The sequence below is a fragment of the Branchiostoma lanceolatum genome, chromosome 7 (assembly GCF_035083965.1).
Source record: "Branchiostoma lanceolatum isolate klBraLanc5 chromosome 7, klBraLanc5.hap2, whole genome shotgun sequence".
Lineage (NCBI taxonomy): Eukaryota > Metazoa > Chordata > Leptocardii > Amphioxiformes > Branchiostomatidae > Branchiostoma > Branchiostoma lanceolatum.
The window spans coordinates 745,012-764,939 of NC_089728.1; the positions used below are offsets into that span (position 1 = coordinate 745,012).

Consider the following 19,928-nt stretch of genomic DNA (forward strand, 5'->3'; position numbering starts at 1 on the left):
CTAACAGGGAGTTCGGTCAAAGGTGCCAGAATGGTCCCAAAATGTGTCAGGAAATGATAAGTTTGACTGACCCTCCGCTTTACTGTAGACAACGTCGCCGTTGATGCCGTCGTCAGCGTCGGTGGCTGAGAGGGTGAGGATGACGTCACCAACTGGAGCATCCTCTAAAACATCGGCATCGTAGGCGTCCCTGCCGAATTCTGGCGCGTTGTCATTGACGTCTAGAACCCGAACCGAAACCTGCAAAATTAAGGAAGGCATCACGGATATTTTTCTATACTCTCCTTACCAGTGTTCTCTATTCCTCACCATTTCACTCCATCCTTACAAAGAACAACAAGAGTCTTAGGACCCAAAATCTCCATGAAACTTTTTTTTGTATTAAACCAGTTCCCCCCATTCTATATCGCTCAATGGTATGACCCCCGGCCACCTGCAGCTGTCGGGGGCTCAGGTTCCACAGTGACCCACTTTCACTAACAGCTGTTAGAAGTGCCACAATGGCCAACACTGCAAATATAGATTTTCCCATTACTTAGGCAAATTAAGTATAATTTGCATAATTTGCACTTCATTGTATACATCCCTCTCTAAGCTACCTGCCAAGTAAATAACATGAAAATCTGTCGATCCTTTCTTCAGTTATTCTCCTTTGAAGATTTTGACAAATACGCCATTACAGTTCCAGTGACACATACCAGAGGGCCCAAAATTGACCTTGACCTTTCTCCTTCCCACACCTACCCACATAACAAATATCATTACAATTCATCGACACGTTCTATAGTTATGCTGATTTTACGCATCCGGTGGCACATACATACACACACGGTGACACATACATACACGCACGCGCACACACACGCAAACACACTAACTTTGCATGATTTGCACTTTAGTTTGTACATCTCTGTCCAACCTACCTGCGTACCAAATAACATGAAAATCTGTTGTTCCTTTCTTCAGTTATTCCCCTTTAGAACATTTTTACAAATAGGCCATTGCAGTTCCAGGGACACAAACCAGGGGGCCCAAAATCGACCTTGACCATTCTCCTCCCAGCGCATACCCACATACCAAATATCATTACAATCCATCTACACGTTCTACAGTTATGCTGGCTTTAAGCATCCGACGACACACATGCAAACGATTTACCTCCTTACTTATGCAAATTCGGTCTCATTTGCATAGTTTGCACTGAAGTGTGTACAACTTGGTCTAGCCTACCTGTGTACCAAAGAACATGACGATCTGACGATCCACTCTTCAGTTCTTCTACATTGAAGATTTTAACAAATACGCCATTGCAGTTCCAGTCACACATGCCAGGGGGCCCAAAATCGACCTTGGCCTTCCTCCTCTTAACACCCACCCACATACCAAAAATCATTACAATCCATGTACAGGTTCTACAGTTATGGTGACTTAAAGCACCCGGTGACACATACATACACACAAACACCAAACGCAAGCAAAACAGTATCTCCATGAAAAAGCCTTTTTTCATGGAGATAACAATCCATGTGCCAAAGACGGGGAAATACGAAAGAAACCGATACCGATGTTCAATGCTCAGTTGTCCATTTTACTTACCACTGCGTACGCTCTTCGTGGATGTCCATACCAAATAGATGACTCAGTCGCTTCTACGATCAAATTGTGCTTGTCATCCTCCTCCCTATCGAGCTGAAGTTGTGATCTGATTGTACCCTAGAAATAAACAGAAACGACACAATTGGAGATGCAAAGTGAAACGAAACACGGCCGTGTAGTTGGAGGTAACTCTGAATTTATAGGATAATTCCAGCTTTGGTCGTCTGAATATAGTCCAGTGAAGCATACATGAAGGTCTATTTTGGACATTGCTTCTATCGCTTTAGCATGAGGTACCAAAGAAAATGTTTCTTTCAGTGGTTTGACTTGAACTGTCACCGTATTCATTAATTGGTATTTTTATGAGTTCTGTAGTTGTTTTCTTTTCTCAAATGTTAGAAAACAAATGAGGTATGTGTTCTTACTGTGCTGCTGTCGATGACAAAGCCGTGTGCCGACTGGAAGCTGTACTGGACCGGCTGGTCGCTTGAAACATTAACCGCCCCGACGACTGTGCCTGCTGGTGATTTTTCGATGACGTCAAAGTCGTACGTTTCCCGCTCAAACTCCAGAGTCTCCATAGATGACCCGTCCTCCACGTGGACCTGCAGTGTTGTGTTGGTGACGTGAAGCCCGTCAGTCACCTCAATGGTTACATTCACGTTCATGGTGGTCGTGACGTGGGGAAGGCTGCAGCATAGAAAAAAATCGTTTTTACATTAAAATTTAAACTTTCGACACGTGTAACATCAAATCAAACTTTTGGCTGTGGCCATTTCTTGGATGACTTGCCCGGGCACTTTTGATACGTAATATCATAACCACGTGCCTCTAATAACGGGTATTACTGATTCAAACAGTCATGTTAGTTTTATTGTAGTAAGGGGAGATTCACCGTCTTTTAACGTCGACAACGCCGGCATCGTTGATGCGGAACAGCTGATGATGATCCTGAGTAAGGCTGTACTCAATATCGCCGTCTAAATCCGGGTCCTCGACTGCAAATATGGCGACCAGAGTACCCGGATGCGATCCACCCAGCAAGGTTACTTCGTCAGGAGGTTCCGGGAAGGTCGGGGGAACGTCATTGACGTCATCTGTGCATACCAGGTGGAATTGGGCCGTTAACGTTACAGTTGTCGGCTAACAGTTACGACCAGTGAATGGTATGGGATTTAATACTGTATGGGTGTTGATGATGAACTCGTTTTAACTTTCAGCAATTTCTATTTCTAGTGGATTTGTAGACGACTATAGTTATGCTGAGTGTCGCTGAAATTTGTCTATTTCTTACTTTTCATTGAAAATTATACAACAAACCATCAGAAACCTTCAGCGATAGAGCTGCTAGACAGAAACATAAAACAATATACCTTAACCTCATTAACATATCTATTCAGAGTATGTGAATCGGAACTGTGAATATCTTAACCTCATAAACATATTCAGAGTTTTGGTATAAAACCTGGTGTTCTCAGTCCTATCGTTAGTCACTGACGAAAGACAGTGGATGCTGTCTGAAACGTCTGACGTCAACTTTATCCAGTTGCTTGAGTAATTATTTTTGGCGTAATATACCTTAAGAATGATTTCTAGAGTACTTACCGACTGCCAGCACTATGGTGATACTGCTGGACAAGGCGGGTGTTCCCATGTCTGTAGCAGTGATGCCGAGCTCGTACGTCTCCCTGTCCTCTCGGTCTAAGGTTCCATTACTTACAATAGCCCAGCGTTCGGTGGAGTTGTCCAGCATCACTACAGAAAACCCTCCGCTGGTTACATCCAGGCGAACCGACCCGCTCACGCCGGCATCAGGGTCCGTCACGGACAGCGTCAACAGGTGAGTCCCGTTCGGCAGGTTTTCCACGGTTCTCATTGGCTCTCTGGTGAGGAAATGACGCAGTGTGTCGTCATCGAAGGAAGGGGTGTTATCGTTGACGTCGGTGACCGTAACGTTGACGTTGGTGAAATTAGAAAGGGACGGAGAACCCCGATCCTGTGGATGCAATGAGTTGCACTCTTAGCTTTGGGGACGATAAAATGCTCAACTTGCTAGGAACATTCGTGGTCCTATTTCTATATGTAAGTATAAATCTAGAAGCATATCTGCACCTTTATATCTGTGTCTTGATGATCATGACGGCAGTATGTACTAACTCACCTGTGTCCTGATGTGATGGTCAGTGTACCAGCTCACCTGTGCTCTGATGGTCAGTGTGTACCTACTCACCTGTGCCCTGATGGTCAGTGTGTACCAGCTCACCTGTGCCCTGATGGTCAGTGTGTACCAGCTCACTTTTGCCCTGATGGTCAGTGTGTACCTACTCACCTGTGCTCTGATGGTCAGTGTGTACCAGCTCACCTGTGCTCTGATGGTCAGTGTGTACCTACTCACCTGTGCTCTGATGGTCAGCGGTACCTGTTCACCTGTGCTCTGATGGTCAGCGTGTACCAGCTCACCTGTGCCCTGATGGTCAGTGTGTACCTGCTCACCTGTGCTCTGATGGTCAGTGTGTACTAACTCACCTGTGCCCTGATGGTCAGTGTGTACCAGTCCACAGCCTCCCGGTCCAGTAGATCCCCCCGGACTAACGTCAGCTGTCCAGACGAGAAGTCCAGCCGGAACACGCCGTCACCTCCGTCCACGATAAAGTGGTCCACCTTACCTACATGGTAGGGATTATAGAAAATTCTAGGTGCAGTACAGAAGGTAGTTCACGTGTTAAACATATTTTTGTCAAGAACACTGGAGGCTAACATTCACTTTGTTGCCGTAGCATTTCCCTATTACAATCAAAGTTGAAGAACGGCTTCGTCTGCACAAGTCAATAGCTCACCGTTATGTGCAGAATCTAGATCTGTCGCCAACACAGTTCCAACAAGCGCGCTGTCCGTGGCGTTTTCGGGGATGAAGAAATGGAAATCTTCGTGACTGAACTGTGGCGAGTTGTCGTTCTCATCTTGCAGTTCAATGATTAACCGCGCTGTGGCGCTTCTGTAGCCAGATGTTCCGTCCCTATCCATGGCCTCCACGATCAGAGTGTAGCTCTGCGCTGCCTCGTAGTCTAAGTCGCCGCTAACGTAGATGTGCCCAGATGTGGAGTTCACTGCAAACTTACTCGAACCTACTCTAGTTAGCTCATCAATCAGGCGGATGTCGACGCTGCCGTTGATGCCAAAATCTTTGTCATCAACAGCCAGTTCTGGGATCTGCGGCATTGTTATGGTGAAAATATAGATATATACCGAGTGGTCGAAAAAACTAATGCAAAATCTTTTTCCAATCTACGGTTACTGAAATGTTCGGTAGGTTACTGAAATTTCCTTTTAATATCTTGTGGTAAATGTTAATATTCGTGAAAGGTTTTGAGAATGTGGATCAGAGGGATTGTTTCATAAAGTTAAGTATTGAGGAGATCAAGGTTTTCAACATACATGCCGGATATTTTACAGGTAATTGGACATAAGAGAAAGTCCCTCAGCCTCCTAGAATTGCCAAAGGATGCATCGTATAGAAGAGCACCCCACATCATATCTTCCTTGCCACCTCACCGACTATGGGTCTACACACATGTCATTAGGTAGGGAGGAGTGATGATAAAGGATAGTGTGAATATGTGAACATATGCCACAGACGATTCTAAGACCATCTGACTATCTGAGGAAGAACGTTAGAGGCGACTCACGATTATGACAGGTTCCCCTATCGGCGTGTTCTCCCGGACGGCCCCCTGCAGCGTCTGGTGTTTAAACACTGGGGCGTTGTCGTTGATGTCTTCTAGTGTGATCACCACCAGGATCTTATTAAACAAAACAAAGCAACTAAAAATCATATTCCCTCTGAAGAAGACTACTAGTGCCGGCAGCAAACGAACAAGTGACATAACAATGATCAACAATGATTTTCTGATGTTCTTAAAAATAGATTCCGCCTTGTATGCCACTTACAGCCAGCTAGTGAACACAGCATCTAAGAATGGGCAAAATAGTCTTAAACTGCAGTAGCCAACAGAGAACTCTACGAGATGATAGCCGAGTCTTCACTGAACAGGAAAATATCAGAGGTTTATACTAGTAATCCTAGGTTCACTGGGTGCACTTGGCAGAGATCTGAAGACGACACGTACCAGACTCTGCCTGTCACAGCCGGATTCCGCGTTGGGTTCCACGAAGAACTGGTGAGAAGGTTCCGTCTCCCGGTCCAGACCTGAGATAACTGTGATCTCACCCTGGGGAAACAATAGATAAGTAAACAAACAAACAAACAAAGAAGCAGACAAACAAACAAACAAACAAGTCATGGCGATTATCGTATCCAAGAAGTCTAAACGTTCGTCTATTTCTTTATTACGATACCCTTTAGTCGTATAAATTGTGGATGGCCTTTTTGAAGTTATATGGATTGATGGCGCGGAAGATAAAGGTTCGCTTTTTGCTGTTTGTTTTGGGTAGTCTAAAAAGTCTGGTTTAGTGTGGTTGTGTTATCTTTGGCAAACTTCGAAGAGAAACACGTTACGGACGGTTTCATTGTGGACGCTGAAGTACTTCTCATTGAGGCCTGACGGGTCCTGCATGACGTAAGTGTAGATGATGGTCCCGTCTCCCGCGCTTGCAGGGACCGTGGCGTTCACGAGGGCAGTTCCTGGGAACACAGGCGACTTCGTGGATCAATCGAGACAAAATATGAATTTGCATCGATATTTTTGGGAGAAAACATGCAACACATTTACGGCCACAAAACGTCTCCGTACAGCAGAAAAGACGGTTCAGTGCCAAATACTGATGATAGTCAGATAACACCATTATAAAACTTGAGAAATGTGCGCATGCACAAAGACGGGAAATGCATACCGATCGCGACGTCCTCTGGAACGCTGACGTTCAGTCTTGTCAGGTTTCCGACCGCGTCATTTGACAGAAGAGACAGTTCAATAGTCGTTTCCGCAACCTTCGGTGGTTCGCCGTTGTCCAGCACCTTGATCTAATGGGGGAAATGCGTTCTGGTTTTTGTTCCAAGTTAAGGATAATAACTTCTCTTGATTTGTATTAGTTAAACGAAGCCATCATCATCATCATGTCGGGCGGGTTGCCCGGACTAAGTCAACCCTCTTCCTCCAGTCGCTACGGTCCACCGTTAAGTGCTCTAGAAACGAAGCCAAGTCACAAAAATCTTTCAATTTTTGCATACGCGAGCATTGTCAATAACAGAGGGCTATATTATTTTCTTTAACATTCTGACGAACTTAGCATAGCCATTAACAGCGCAAGGCACGTCATCAAGCAATATGCAAATGTGCTTTGTCATCGTGACGTGTTTCGAGACAAAGTTTTCATGATTCAGGACATCACCTTGAGAACGATGTTCTCTCTGATGACCTTGAAGTTGCTGATGACCGTAATGACCCCCGTGACATTGTTGATGAAGAACAGCTCAGAAAAATCTTCGCCAGCCTCCTCCACAATGGTGTAGGTCAAGATCGCGTTCTCCCCCGCATCCGGGTCCTCGGCTCGGACCAGTCCAACTATGGAGTTGATGGGGGTGGACTGCAGGATGTATTCACTGCTCCAAGTTTCCACGACGGTCGGGGCGTTGTCGTTTATGTCCGTCACGGTCACGGCCACGGTGCCGAAGGTGACGTCATACCTGGGTTGATGACGGAACAGTGTAGGAATAAGTGCCATAAGATGTTGTAAGTAGTAGATACGCCCATATACATGTAGTCTGTATGTGTGTGGTGGAGTGGGGTAGGGTGTGCTGACAACAAATATTTTGTCGAATTTTGGTATGGTCATTAATGGAAACTTCTCCTAGTAATTCCCATCTACTTAATTCGACTAAGGCATTTACAGTAGAAGAAAATGAAGTAATGGTTGCAAAGGAAGATCACCTGGTAGCCATGGCGACCCTGAAGACCAGAGTGTCCCTCTCCTCCCTGTCCAGTGGACCGTTGGGGGTTATGACTCCGCTGGAAGGGTCGATGGAGAACCTGTCGGCGTCCCCTCCCGGAACCAGGGAGAACTGCACCCCGGAGAACGACTGGTTCGTCAGGCTGCCCAGGTCCACGGAAACTGCAGGGAGATTAAGAAAGGCAATTTTGATATCTGTGTACGTGAATGTGTGCTTTCTGTATGTTCTACTCGAGGGGGCAATGTTTAGATTTACTACCTTTGATGTTGGCTAATATTACAGTGTCTTCAACATGTGGTGTCGTGTTTGCGTGGTAGTCAGGGTGGTTGGCACAAAACTCAGGGTTCGAAACCAATGGCATGCCAACGACGACACGATTTTCATCCTTCAGTTTGGGAGGAAGAAGCCGGTAGAAGGCGAGGGAAGGGCCCCGCCTTCCCATACCGTGTTCTGGACACAGTGGATAAGAACACACTGCCCCTACGGTCTCCAAAAGGCTATGTGGGACTAACTTTACAGTTTCTTTTAGTTTACTCAATCGTGTCCAAGGATCTGATTTTACCTATATCAGAGTTCTCCTCCATGGTGACGTAGAACGAAGTTGTGTTGCAGAGTCCATCCGGGTCCTTGTACAGACTGACGTCACTGGTCAGGTTCACGTGGATGACGTAAGCAAACAAGATGGCGCCGAAGGGATCCAGCTCAGCCACGGGGATGGAGTATCTGGAATGGTTACAAAGTAAGTGGGATATTTGATATAACGGCGCATTTGACACATTACTTTACCTTCCATGTTTTTGTAAGGAAAACATGGGAGGAATTGTTACGTTTTGTTAGGGTAGAGGGCAACTATCGTCACCAACTAGGATCCAATGACTTTAACAATCCTTTTGCTTCAAAAATAATGTTTGTTCTGTTTTCTATATCAAGAAAACTTGGATCTCGTTACATTCATTTGTTTTTTCAAAGAGACGCGTTAGGGGAATTTCTTTAGCTCTAAGTCAAATTTGTGTCAGTGTTAAACAACGATAAATCAGCGTGACTTGAAGTCGGCCTTACTGGATGTTGAAGTCTAGCTCTGACGTCACCAGGACCCTGCCGTCCGTCAGCAGAGTGAAGACGTCATACGTGCAGCACATCAGCACGTACGTCACGTTGGTGGCGTTACTGGTCTGGAACGTTGCCATGTCAACCACTGGAACCAAACATTAGAAATAAGGAATGAAAAGATGGACGCTCCCAAGAGATAGATTTGACATGCTGTTAACTTTACAGGGGCACCCCCAACGGTACTTAAACCACACGGTGGAATATTAGACTTGTAGTTTTCCCTTAAGCAATTGTAGACAATGCTTCAAAAATATATCGTCTGAAATTTTCTATGTGTTTGTTCATCTGCCACCACAACGAAAATCATTCTCTTGCTTCAAGTTGCCACGACCAAAACGCTGATAAAGCTAATAATAAAGTCGCTTTAACAGAGAAGTTTCTACTTACCCAAGTCTCCCACAGTAGAGAGGGCCGGGATGCCCACCATGACCTCACGGATCAGATCTCTGTACAGGAGACCCAGGGGACCGGCTGGGAGAAATCAGTACAGTTATTGATATACAAATGTATGAATCCAACAGCTTTTGCTATCTGATGACTTGCACATGACGTCAGAGCTAGCTGCCCTTGTTGTTGGTTGAATCTGGAAGAGCCAGGTCTGTGAATTTGCATATGTGAAATGTGTTTTAACGTTAAAACGTTACAAATTCAAAAGACTTCCAGATTTAACACGTGAGCGAAAACACACTCTGAAGCTGACATGGTGTTGGAATAGATGTAAACCCATGCACTACGGACATTAACTCACGTTCGATTAAACCCACCTCTTACCGTACATCTAGTCACAGGTAGATTTCGCTATTTCTTTATCACAATCTTCCTTGGTCGACAACAATAGAAATGGTAAGCGCAAGATCATGTGTCTAAAGAGGTGAGTCCGTTTTCATGAAGAAGAACGCAGGGTTGATTGAAAATCAGGGAGTTTAACTCTTGTCGGAAAAAAAATTTGATACCGTGTGAGTTTTCAGTCTACTCATCCCAACGTAGCACGTCTGAGTCTCATATGAAGAGGTAACTTACCGGTAGCGTTTGGGTACGGCAGGGTGGCGTTCACCAACGACTGTAGAATATATATTTTTTACATGGTGGTTAAACGTTTTGAAATGGTCTCAGGAGTGAGCACTGGACCTGTATCATGAATTGTACAAAAGGGCATATTGGGTAACCCTGGCAATATGCCGAACCAATAAATAAATAAATTGTACAAAACAGTGAGCATACCATTGGTTTAAATGCCTTCTGACATATTAACCAACACGACTATCGATATTTCCTTCCTTCCTTCCAAAGTCAACATGCTTGTGTTTGTTGTTCTTTCATTGTCTTCATAAAGTTACAATGGCAAGAAGGCTAACCTTGCTCTGGAATGTTTTGAAACGTTTTCAAAATGTTTGTTTTGTCTTCTAGATCGTTTGGTAGATTGTGCTCTTCACCTCATGTACATAACACCGAGAGAAAAACGGACAAAAAGTTTAGGATTTCTTACAAATCAAGTCTACTTATTATTAATAACAGCAATTGCAGCAACCTCTACTCGTTCGCACGCAGTTCTGTCGGGCGTACGGAAGCCCAAAGCGACAAGAAAGGGCTTTTTCAGGTCATTTCCAACCCTTCCAACCCATTTTCTTAACCCTTCCGAGCCCATTTCAAACCGCGACGAGGCATGATCCCAACCGTGTCACGTACCTGGTTCCACGGCGCCGTGACGGGCCAGGGCTGGGCTGTGCCGCCCGGGGTGGTCGTCCCCCCCGCCAGATGAACCACCGAGCGCGGCGTCGCTGTAAAACAACACACAGGGAAGTGGTTCAAAATATCTAGTGAAGAATCCCTAGCCGTGCGTACAAAAACAGATGAACCACCAAGTGCGGCGTCGCTGTAAAACAACACAGAGGCACAAACTATCTAGTGAGGAATCCAAGCCGTGCGTACAAAAAAAGTCACAATTTTTAATAGTTTAGGCAAAGATTGAAATTGGCAAAGAAAAAATGCTTAATCCCTAATTTTTCGTAGCCTGTGGGTCCCATATGACAATGCTAGGGCCCTTTCCAAACCGGCGACCGTCCGTGCAGTTTAATTTGCGGGGGCCGTTTACAAAAGACAAAACATAAGAAAACATCATGAGCTCGAGCATAATTCGTATATATCTATCGGTATATACACTTTTAGTTTTCATTCCCGCCAACCGACCGGACGGGCCCCGGTTTGGAAATGGTATTCCGGCATAAGCTGCGTTTGTATACAAGGGCCTTGGCTGTTGCATCACTCAAAGTCGCCGGCAGGGGCGTTATTTCCTTCGTCGTCTTCTTGTTGCAAGCCCTCATCCCCCACATAGGCCAGCCCTTTCACAATTTGAAAAGCACCAAGCCTACGTAGCCAATGTGAGATATAATTATACCTGCACGAGTGTGTGCCCATACCGAGGACTGCGCTGGGAAACCCCCGCAGTTTTATCCTACCACAAGAAAGGCCTTTTGTACGTAAAACAATTGAACCCGACACCCGACACTTGTGAGGTACAAAAGACAAACAGCGGGGCCATTCATGCCTGGTTGATTATTGACAAGGTAATAGTACACCTGTCGTATTTATAAGCGCACAAACGATGACCTGCACTCTAATAGCCATGTTCTAATAAGCGTTTTTAGGGGATTTCTACTTTCTTTTTTTCTTCAATTTTTTTTCCGAAAACGGATGTGCTTTTTTAACAACTAGGACGGCATTAGAATTCATGACAATTTATGACGATTTAAACAAAACTTCAAATAAGGCAGAAATCGGAAAGGAAAAAACACGTGCATGAAAAGACCTGTCTCGTAAAGGTGAAGCCACCGATTTTCTTTGTCGTTGGATTTTCGTCGTTGAGGATTTAAAACAATTCTTCTGGCACAAGTTGAAGTTTTTACGATACATCCATGACTATATCCTGATGATGTATGTAACTTACCACGAACCACCAATATGACAAATATGCGACCGGGCCTTAACACACACTACGCGGCTTTCAAAGCTGAGCAGAGTTCTCCGTGAGTAATCTAATCAGGTTTCATAAATAACAAGATACGGGATAACAAGAGTTATGTTCAAAAGTCCATTCTTGAATGACAAAGTTGTTCACCGTTCACCCTTTGTTGCCTACTTTTTGCCTGAACTTGAGAGCATTTTTGTACGTTCGCCGCTCATGTTGTTTTAACGGAGAGCGATTACGTAACCCCAGCAGGGGAGGGAAATGATTTGTTACTTCCTCATTTCTTTGTTCCGAGACATTTGTTGCGGAGTGCGCCGTCTGTACACCTGAACTCGGATTGACCGCAACGTGGCGTGAAAACTCCGGTCTGTACTGAGATCGCCACCTTCCTGTGTTCAGACAATCATGGATACAAAAGTGCTTGAATATCGTTATCATTTCGGGTATATTATCCGTTCCAACTTCCCTCTGTCGAAATAAACGACATGGAATTCAATTAATTCGTTGAAAGATTCCCTTGATTCTCTTCAGCAAATACTTGCATCATTAGCGTAATGGTAGGATTTTGGGACTAGAACCTAGAGGTCCCGGGTTCGAACCCCCTGACCCGAAAAGAGATAAACGTGGTTACAGACCCTTGCGACGTAGCCCCGCCAATTGTAAGCTCCTCGCCGCGAATGCAATCAACAAAGTCCCACAAAGCAATCAACAAAGACAACAACCTTTTCCGTTACAGAATAGCTGAATCTTGCGCGACGCGTCCACGACTGCCCCTAAAATAACCTTAGCCTGGTGACCACACCATCGGGAGCTCGCCGGTATCTTTACGGTCCCGGGAGTGATGCCCGCCCGCCCAGGCAGATTAGCCCGCTCGGGGTGGTTTTACGGGCTTAGCTTGAATTACCTCACTCTACGGTCGGCGATAACTTAATAGGCCACCTTCAACGACAGACCGCAGCCTTTGGAGAAGAAGTATCCGAAGCCAAGTTGACCTATGCAACAAAGTTGCGGGAGGATCTAAGGTCTAAGGTAAGGTTCAACGACAGGCTGACAGAAACAGCCAATACTTTGCAGATTGTGCCGGTAAAACACCCCTAAGCTGACCCGTAGAGACCGGTGACCAGGTTAGAATAACGCCGGCTTGCTATCGCCCACCTGTCGTGCAACTGACGTGACTACACTCCCATAATCATCACCTCTGCAGACTACAGGAAAATCGAAGTGTTAAATTTCTAGTGACAGAAAATGGCTTACCAGTGAGGAGCAGAAGAAAGCCCGCGAAATGTGTCCAGTCTCGCATGACTGACGGTCGTGCAGACGATAGTAGGTTTGGTCAGGTTCGGAGTCAGGTTCTCCCGCCACACGGAAAACTTCCTGGTCCCGACAAACTTGACTCTGATTATTGTGAATAATGATGTCACTTTTGTTGACTTAGGGCCTGTTCCATTTAACTGGATAGGGGTTGACCGTAGTATCAACTATATGGGGTCTAAATGTAAATGATAAAGAAAGACAGACCTACGTACATTTATGTACATTATATGAATACATAATAGTTGCTGGTAAACTAAATGTCGTCTCATTACAAGACAAACTCTAGACGAAGCGTGCCTGTTAAAATGAGAGATGTCCTAAAACAAGAGAGGAAAAGGCACGTACTTATGGTATAGAGGAACTGCTGTTTGCTTTCTTTAAATTAGTTTTAGATGTTTTCGTTTCATTACTATGGAATATTCAATCGACTCCTTCACTATGGAATGTTTAATCATATTTATTGCTAACAGAACAATTTATGTTTTAATTACTACAGAATGTTTAATGTTGCTCAGTACGATAGAAAATAACTGTCTTGTATTTGCACGCCTGTTGGAAGTGGTATCAAGATAGATCCACGTTTAAGAAAAGAACATCGTCTCCCTGGTTACAAGTAATATGATTATCACATTACTTCATGCCGTTTTATTGGATTACATTCTACTGCTGTTGCTGGTTTGTAGAATTGCAGCCGCCCAGACCCTTGCGACAGTTCCACAAAATAGTGTGGAGCAATTATGTATCTGTCGCCCTGCACCGATTCAGCACTAGAAAGGCTGCAATTGCTCGGGTAATTTCTGATTAATAAAAACCATTATTATTTTATGCTCATTACTACAGAAGGTTGAATTATGTTCATTACTACAAAATGGTCATAATAGCAAAAATGATTGCCTTGTATTTCTACTTCTGTTGGAAGTGTGTTGTTATCGACATAGATCCACGTTTAACATCGTCTTCCTGGTTAATATGGTTATTACATTACTTCATGTCGTTTTGATGAATATCTAATTATTCCACTGCCGTGGCTGGTTTGTAGATCTAAGCATTAAACACGACATAAGATGCGGGGAAATAGATCAGTAGACAATCTTTGCACGCCATTTGAATTTAGATTATCAGATACAGCAGACCTGTATTAGTCTAGCCATCGGTCGAACAAAAATTAGTAATATTAATAAACATCATCGAACGGCTTCTACTGTTTGCGCACGACGAGTGATTGGTCTGCTTAAGTCGAGAGGACCTATAAGTAGTTTTTAATGCGGAAAACTTCAGCCTGCATATTTGTGCCCTGCCCTTTTAACAAACAAATTCCCAAAAAACTGTGCTACAATAACACATTTCATACATAGATCACATACATTGTTACAAATCCACATAATGTTCCTGTAGACGGGACATTGGCATTAATATCACTCTAGAAAATAATAAATACATAAACAATTAAGCGTACTATCCCCCTTCTTAATCCCCGAGTATCTCTTCAGTAAAGGAGAAGCTTATCATGATAACATTAACAGCAAATCTTGATACCAAGATAGCTTTCTAACATCATCAGAAAGCGAATTGTTCAAAGGCACGAGGATTTGCAGAATCATAGTTTTAGAGTATAGATTTGCCATCACACGTCAACCGAAGGAAATGTAAAAGGTAAATGGTAGGAGAAAGGCAGATATTTGTAGCTAGAGATGAATTCACCACAGAACAGTGTCCGTATGTAGGTTCAATAGTGTGAGAATACTGTGACGGTACTGTTGGTATCATCAGTCACGACCAGTTGTCCAGACGGTCCTACCGCCACGCCGTCAGCGCGGAACATGCCGGCAGCGGCGCGGCGAACGTACCGCCCTCCCGCCGTGAACAGCTCGACTGTCCCGCCCGGCCCGGTCGACAGGAGAACGTTTCCTGAACTGTCCGTACAGATTCCTACCACCACTACTCTCGGACCGTCATCAAGTGTTGTCTGAACCTCACCAATCTTGTCGCCCCCAAAGCTGAAAAGGTAGTGGCCAGTGCTGTTATATACATACACACTTGTACCTCCCCAATGATTATTCACAAACAGGTTTCCCTCCCGCCCCACAGCGACCCGTCCGGGGTACTCCGGGCCCCACTCCGTCCGAAACTTGCGAACCACAGTGCCGTTGAAATGTAGAATCTTTAGTTCCCCATAGTCACTCCAGAACTCTGTCACTGCCACAAGATTACGAAGCGCGTCCACGGCGATGCCACAGAAAGAATTGTTTTTGAATGTTGGATGAAGAGTCGCTAGGTGGCGCCCCAGTTTGGTATACCGTACAATAAACCCTGTCGTCTCGTTCTCATCCCCAGCAACCCACAGATGACCCTCCCCGTCAATGGAGATGTACTCGGGCTCAATCGTCCCCGAGGCTTCCCCCGGCACGATGGTCGGAAAGTGGCGGAGGTAAACGCCCGTCATGCTGAAGACTTGAACTCGCCTGTTGTAGGTGTCAGCTACAAATATCTCGTTGCTAGGAGACACGACAACACCATACGGTACAAAAAGCTGGCCCGGTTCTTCGCCTTCTCCACCGAAGACGATCGCCGTTTGTTTGAGCTCTGTATTTCAGTACAAAAAAAAGTAATATTATCATTAATCGAAATTGTATCAGCATGGATGTTACAAGATTTCGTTTGAGTGTTTGACAAGGTAGCGGAGAATTTCAAATCATGATATTTTCATTAGTGATAGTACCTAGTCGGTAAATAAATAAAAGGCAGTGCGTGTGTCTGGCTATTTCATTGCGATACGGTCACTGTATTCATCATGCACCTGGCTATTGTATTGTTCGGAAATTGGAAGTGTGAAGATTGTGTCCACATAGACAACTTAAAGGGTATTCACGAAGCATCACCTTCAGTGCTGGTATGTGGAGATGACGTGAAGTCCACATGTTGGGTTACGTCATCTGTGGTTTCACCAGTGAAGCTGGGGTCTGTCCATGTCTGAGTTGGGGAAAGAAGGAACAAGGTAGTCGGTTAGAAACGTCTAAAAAGGAAGAATTATAGAATTCACTTGTAGAATTTAAAAAAAATGCTTATGTCCTGTATCTTTTAATCGTGTTCAACATAGTAGAGTAACAATTCTGGTGATGCCTCTAATGTAGGCTGGTACGAGTAAATCCAGAAGACATTTTACCGTTTGCTTGTAACTGTCTTGCTCCGTTGGCATATAAGTAGCAATGACCAGGGCTGTTAGAACCGTCAGCGCCGCCACTGCCACTGCAGCAGTGATGACAAGAGCCAGACAAGAGCGAGATGCGACACAGCTATGACCTGTCAATAAAAAGGGAATTAAGAACGAAAAAACATAATTTTGGGTTAACACCACCACCATAGGATGTGAATAACATTCTAGTTCCAGGCATGCATGGTTGTGGAGTTTTCCATCAGAGATGACAAAAATGCACCAAACCATGAGACACGACGTCGACAAAAACCTGGTTGCCGGAGAACTTGATACAGGTGCTCTAACTGCGTGTTAGGTACCAACTAAGTTACGTATAAAGAGAGATTAGCGGGCATCACGTCGATTTCTGTATCAAACATTTATTTAAGTAAGATCTCATTACAGCGAGTATTACGAAGTGGTAGGACCTTAAGTTATCGGACAACACCTTACCTCCTCCTGCCCTTGGTTGTGAATCATTTGGAGCGTGCATGGGGTTTGGGCGTAACGCGTTCCCACTGTACATGGGGTTGGGAAGTAGTCCGTCCTTCCTGCCGTCCACAGACTCTGCTGAAGACATAGGGACAGAGGTGATCAGTTGTTAATCAGCAATGCTACTTTCGTGTCGTCGAATCGTTTTCGCATTTAACAAGCTGTATTTATTTTTTTTGGCATGAATCTTGATAAAAACTATTCTAAAAGATGCAAAGACATGTTTTCTCTAGTTCTACAGACACAGGATTTTCACAGAGTAAATGAGACGAACAACGTGTAAAACCTGTGACAAAAGGGTTTTAACGAACAGTTCGGTTAGCAATAGGTCTAGAGTTTTTAGATCAACATGACGTTGTGTGTGCGGCAAAGTTAACTCACCGGAACTGGTGTTAGGTTGTCCAGGGACGCTCTGGGAATTGCTGACAGAGCGGCCAGTCGGTGTTTGGTTCTCATAATGTTCATCCTGTTGGTCATAAGCCACGGCGTATGGTTGGACGGCATAGGCATCCTCTTCTTCGCCGTTTGTTTCGCCATCCCTTTTATACGCGACTGCATACGGACGGATACACTCATCATCTTCGGTAACTTCATCCTCTGATTCAGATCTGTGATCAGAGTTTTCGGGATCCTTCAATTGTTTGATGACAGGCTCTGATCGCGTTCCATCCAAGTCGAGTTCTCCTGCTACTCTATCTGCATCATTGTCTGTGACATCTGGCCTGTCCGCACTGGCACCATCTCCACTGCACTGGTAAGTAGTGGCCGATGCTTCTCTACGGCAGGTATCCTCCAGCTGGTATTGCACTACATTATCTGCGTTGCAGGCATCAGTGTCATAGATGCCCTTTGACGGAGTTTCTTCCGTTTCTAGTGGATGATCGACATACAGCGCCTGGTTCTGTTCAGCTTGCTCGACGTGTGTATCTAAAGTGCACACAGTCGGTAGAGAAGGCTTTTCACCGTAAAGTGCTTGATTCTGTTCAGATTTGCCGATGTTTGTATGGGAAGTGCAGATAGTCGGTGGCGGCAGACGTTCTGTGCCGTTTTCAGCGCTGCAATCTGTTGACGGATCTTGGTTAGGCCTATCAACGTAAAGTGCTTGATTCTGTTCAGTTTGGCCGGTATCAATATAGGAACTACAGACAATCTGTAGCGATGATCGTTCAACGCCGTTGTGGCTGCAACAACCACCCTGCTCAGAGTATTCAGCCGAAGCGGCGCTATGGTGGTCCTGCGGGGAGTCTTCCGTGTAGCCAGATGAGATGTCCTTCTGTTCTGCTGGACTGGTCGGGATCCTGTGGAACTGGGGTTGGATGTGCTGTTGATCCACGGGATCTGCTAGAGAGTCACGGATATGACGCCGGTCTGCTCGTGTGGCGTCCATGTTGTTGGTGTTTCAGGACCGACCGGCGCCGCTGGCAGAATCGTCAGCCGACTTATTCATAGCATCCTTCAGTAGTCTGAGTCAGACCACACGTCAGTGCATCTACAGTGTCTTCTTTTACACGATCCAAAGCTCTTTTATATCCTTTCTTAAAGATATTTTATCGCGAAAGGTCCTATAGGAAAGATCACGACTGTTCGAAAGCCAGTCCGACTATTTTGTGAAATGATGTTATGGCTATCTCATAACCTGTCAGTATTGTAGGATTAATCAACATGGATCAGCAGACAATCACTGTGTGCAATTTACAATCGGTTTGCCGTGCTGATGAAATCCTTATTAGTCTGGCCAGTGTTGAAACCTTACAGCATAGATTAATGATATCACAACCGAAAACTAATCAATACACAAATGCCCTATGATTTCGTCTCATGTTTTGGACATTGGTTGTAATTTATGGTTTAGCTAGCTTCTATTGCAGGCCTTCTGTGTGTTTATTTTTTGGAAGCGCTGATTCGCGATTTTCAACATATCGGGGTCGGGAAATGCTGGGGAAATCATATTGCCCTAAAGAAGGCAAAACGATTTCTCCAGCTGTCTAGAATGGGCATGTTAGCTAGTTAGCTAGGTTACCAATTATGAGCTACTAGTCACTAGTTAGCTAGGTTAATACTTGTTATAGTGGTAACTAGTAAGCTAGGTTACCAATTTTGAGCTACTAGTTAGCTAGGTTAATGCTTGTTAGTCATAGTGGTAACTAGATCGCTAGGCTACTACGTGTTAGCTACTGGTCATTAGTTAGCTAGGCTACCACTTGTTAGCCAATTCAATGTTCACTAGTTAGCTAGATTACCACTTGTTAGTTACCGGTCAATAGTGAGCGAGGCTACCACTTGTTAGCTATTGTATGATTCATCCCGGGCCACGTTACCCATTGCCTGTGCAGCCACGTATACACGGCGGTAGGGTAGGATGATTCACCACAACGTTACTGAGCAGAATCTATCCGTGACCCACGGATACATTTTTGTACGCGGGAATACAAAGTGGAATGGACAAAATTCCTGAGTACTGAGTAGAAAGTCTTAAGTGAGAGGCATCCAGGTGTAAACTGCGCTGTGTGGTGTAGAAGTATGTCGGGTTATGAAAAGTGCGATTTGGATTGTAAAGATTCGCAGTTTGTGTTTTAATTTGCACTTTCTGGGTGCAGTTCATTTGACTTCCGCAGGGCGCCATTTATGATAGGGTGTCTGTTCGGCCTACTGTACTGTGTTCTGCTAGCTTAAGCGGGGACATGTCCGTGGTAGGATCTTTCGACCAGAATTGAATGCTAAGCCTTGCTAGGATTTTTGCTTTAAAGGGTAAAAATTGTAAAACCCATTCTGCCTCTCTGCAATATCATGTCAAACTCGACTTATTTACGAGGTAGGGTGCTGGGCACAGATCTAATGTCAATGGCCGATTACAATTACACATGAATGGAGAGGGGGTCCAACTAATTACAGAATGGAACATTTTTTGGAAGAGCCGAAGGCAGTAGTAACATTCAGCACTGCTATGGTATCACCTGGTTAACATCATTTGTTGTATCTGCTGTAGGTGGGGAAAATAGGAAGAGAACCCGAGTCGGTTATCGGAGAATTGACGTTCTGGCTCCAAACTTCAAACAGACACACGCGGTTGGATTTTGTAATTTTACCGTGCACATGACACGCTCCCACTGCTTCAGGTGGATATCTTTGTATAATGTAGTCATGTTACTATGTATCCATGCTTCACATAATGTGGATAAAGATACATATTTCCAGCAGGTTTTCTTGCCCATCCACCGACAAAGCTGTGCTTCAGCAGCGAAGTGGAATAATCTGTATACACGATTCATGTTACCAGTGATCATTACCTACCCGGCAAGGGCACCAATACCCACTCTTCTATTGTCTTCCACGACGTCGTGCAGCCGTAA

The 19,928-nt window shown here is 44.7% G+C and overlaps 2 protein-coding genes across 2 annotated transcripts; both read right to left on the reverse strand.

Annotated features, from left to right (window-relative positions):
• Positions 1-9,392, reverse strand: LOC136438297 (cadherin EGF LAG seven-pass G-type receptor 2-like). Its single transcript, XM_066433060.1, has 17 exons — positions 9,386-9,392; positions 9,002-9,085; positions 8,564-8,699; positions 8,067-8,227; positions 7,485-7,665; positions 6,946-7,240; positions 6,448-6,577; positions 6,117-6,238; positions 5,724-5,825; positions 5,283-5,396; positions 4,430-4,806; positions 4,123-4,288; positions 3,202-3,592; positions 2,492-2,693; positions 2,022-2,286; positions 1,597-1,713; positions 1-240 (listed from the first exon to the last, which is right to left on the reverse strand). Exons 1-17 carry the CDS (start codon positions 9,390-9,392, stop codon positions 1-3), a joined length of 3,090 nt encoding a protein of 1,029 aa, XP_066289157.1.
• Positions 9,393-13,775: 4,383 nt separating this feature from the next.
• On the reverse strand, positions 13,776-16,566 carry LOC136438299 (tripartite motif-containing protein 3-like). The gene is made up of 5 exons (XM_066433061.1): positions 16,540-16,566; positions 16,333-16,387; positions 16,057-16,193; positions 15,773-15,863; positions 13,776-15,476 (listed from the first exon to the last, which is right to left on the reverse strand). The coding sequence occupies exons 1-5, from the start codon at positions 16,564-16,566 to the stop codon at positions 14,620-14,622; spliced, it is 1,167 nt and encodes a 388-aa protein (XP_066289158.1). The 3' UTR covers positions 13,776-14,619.
• Positions 16,567-19,928: the final 3,362 nt, after the last annotated feature.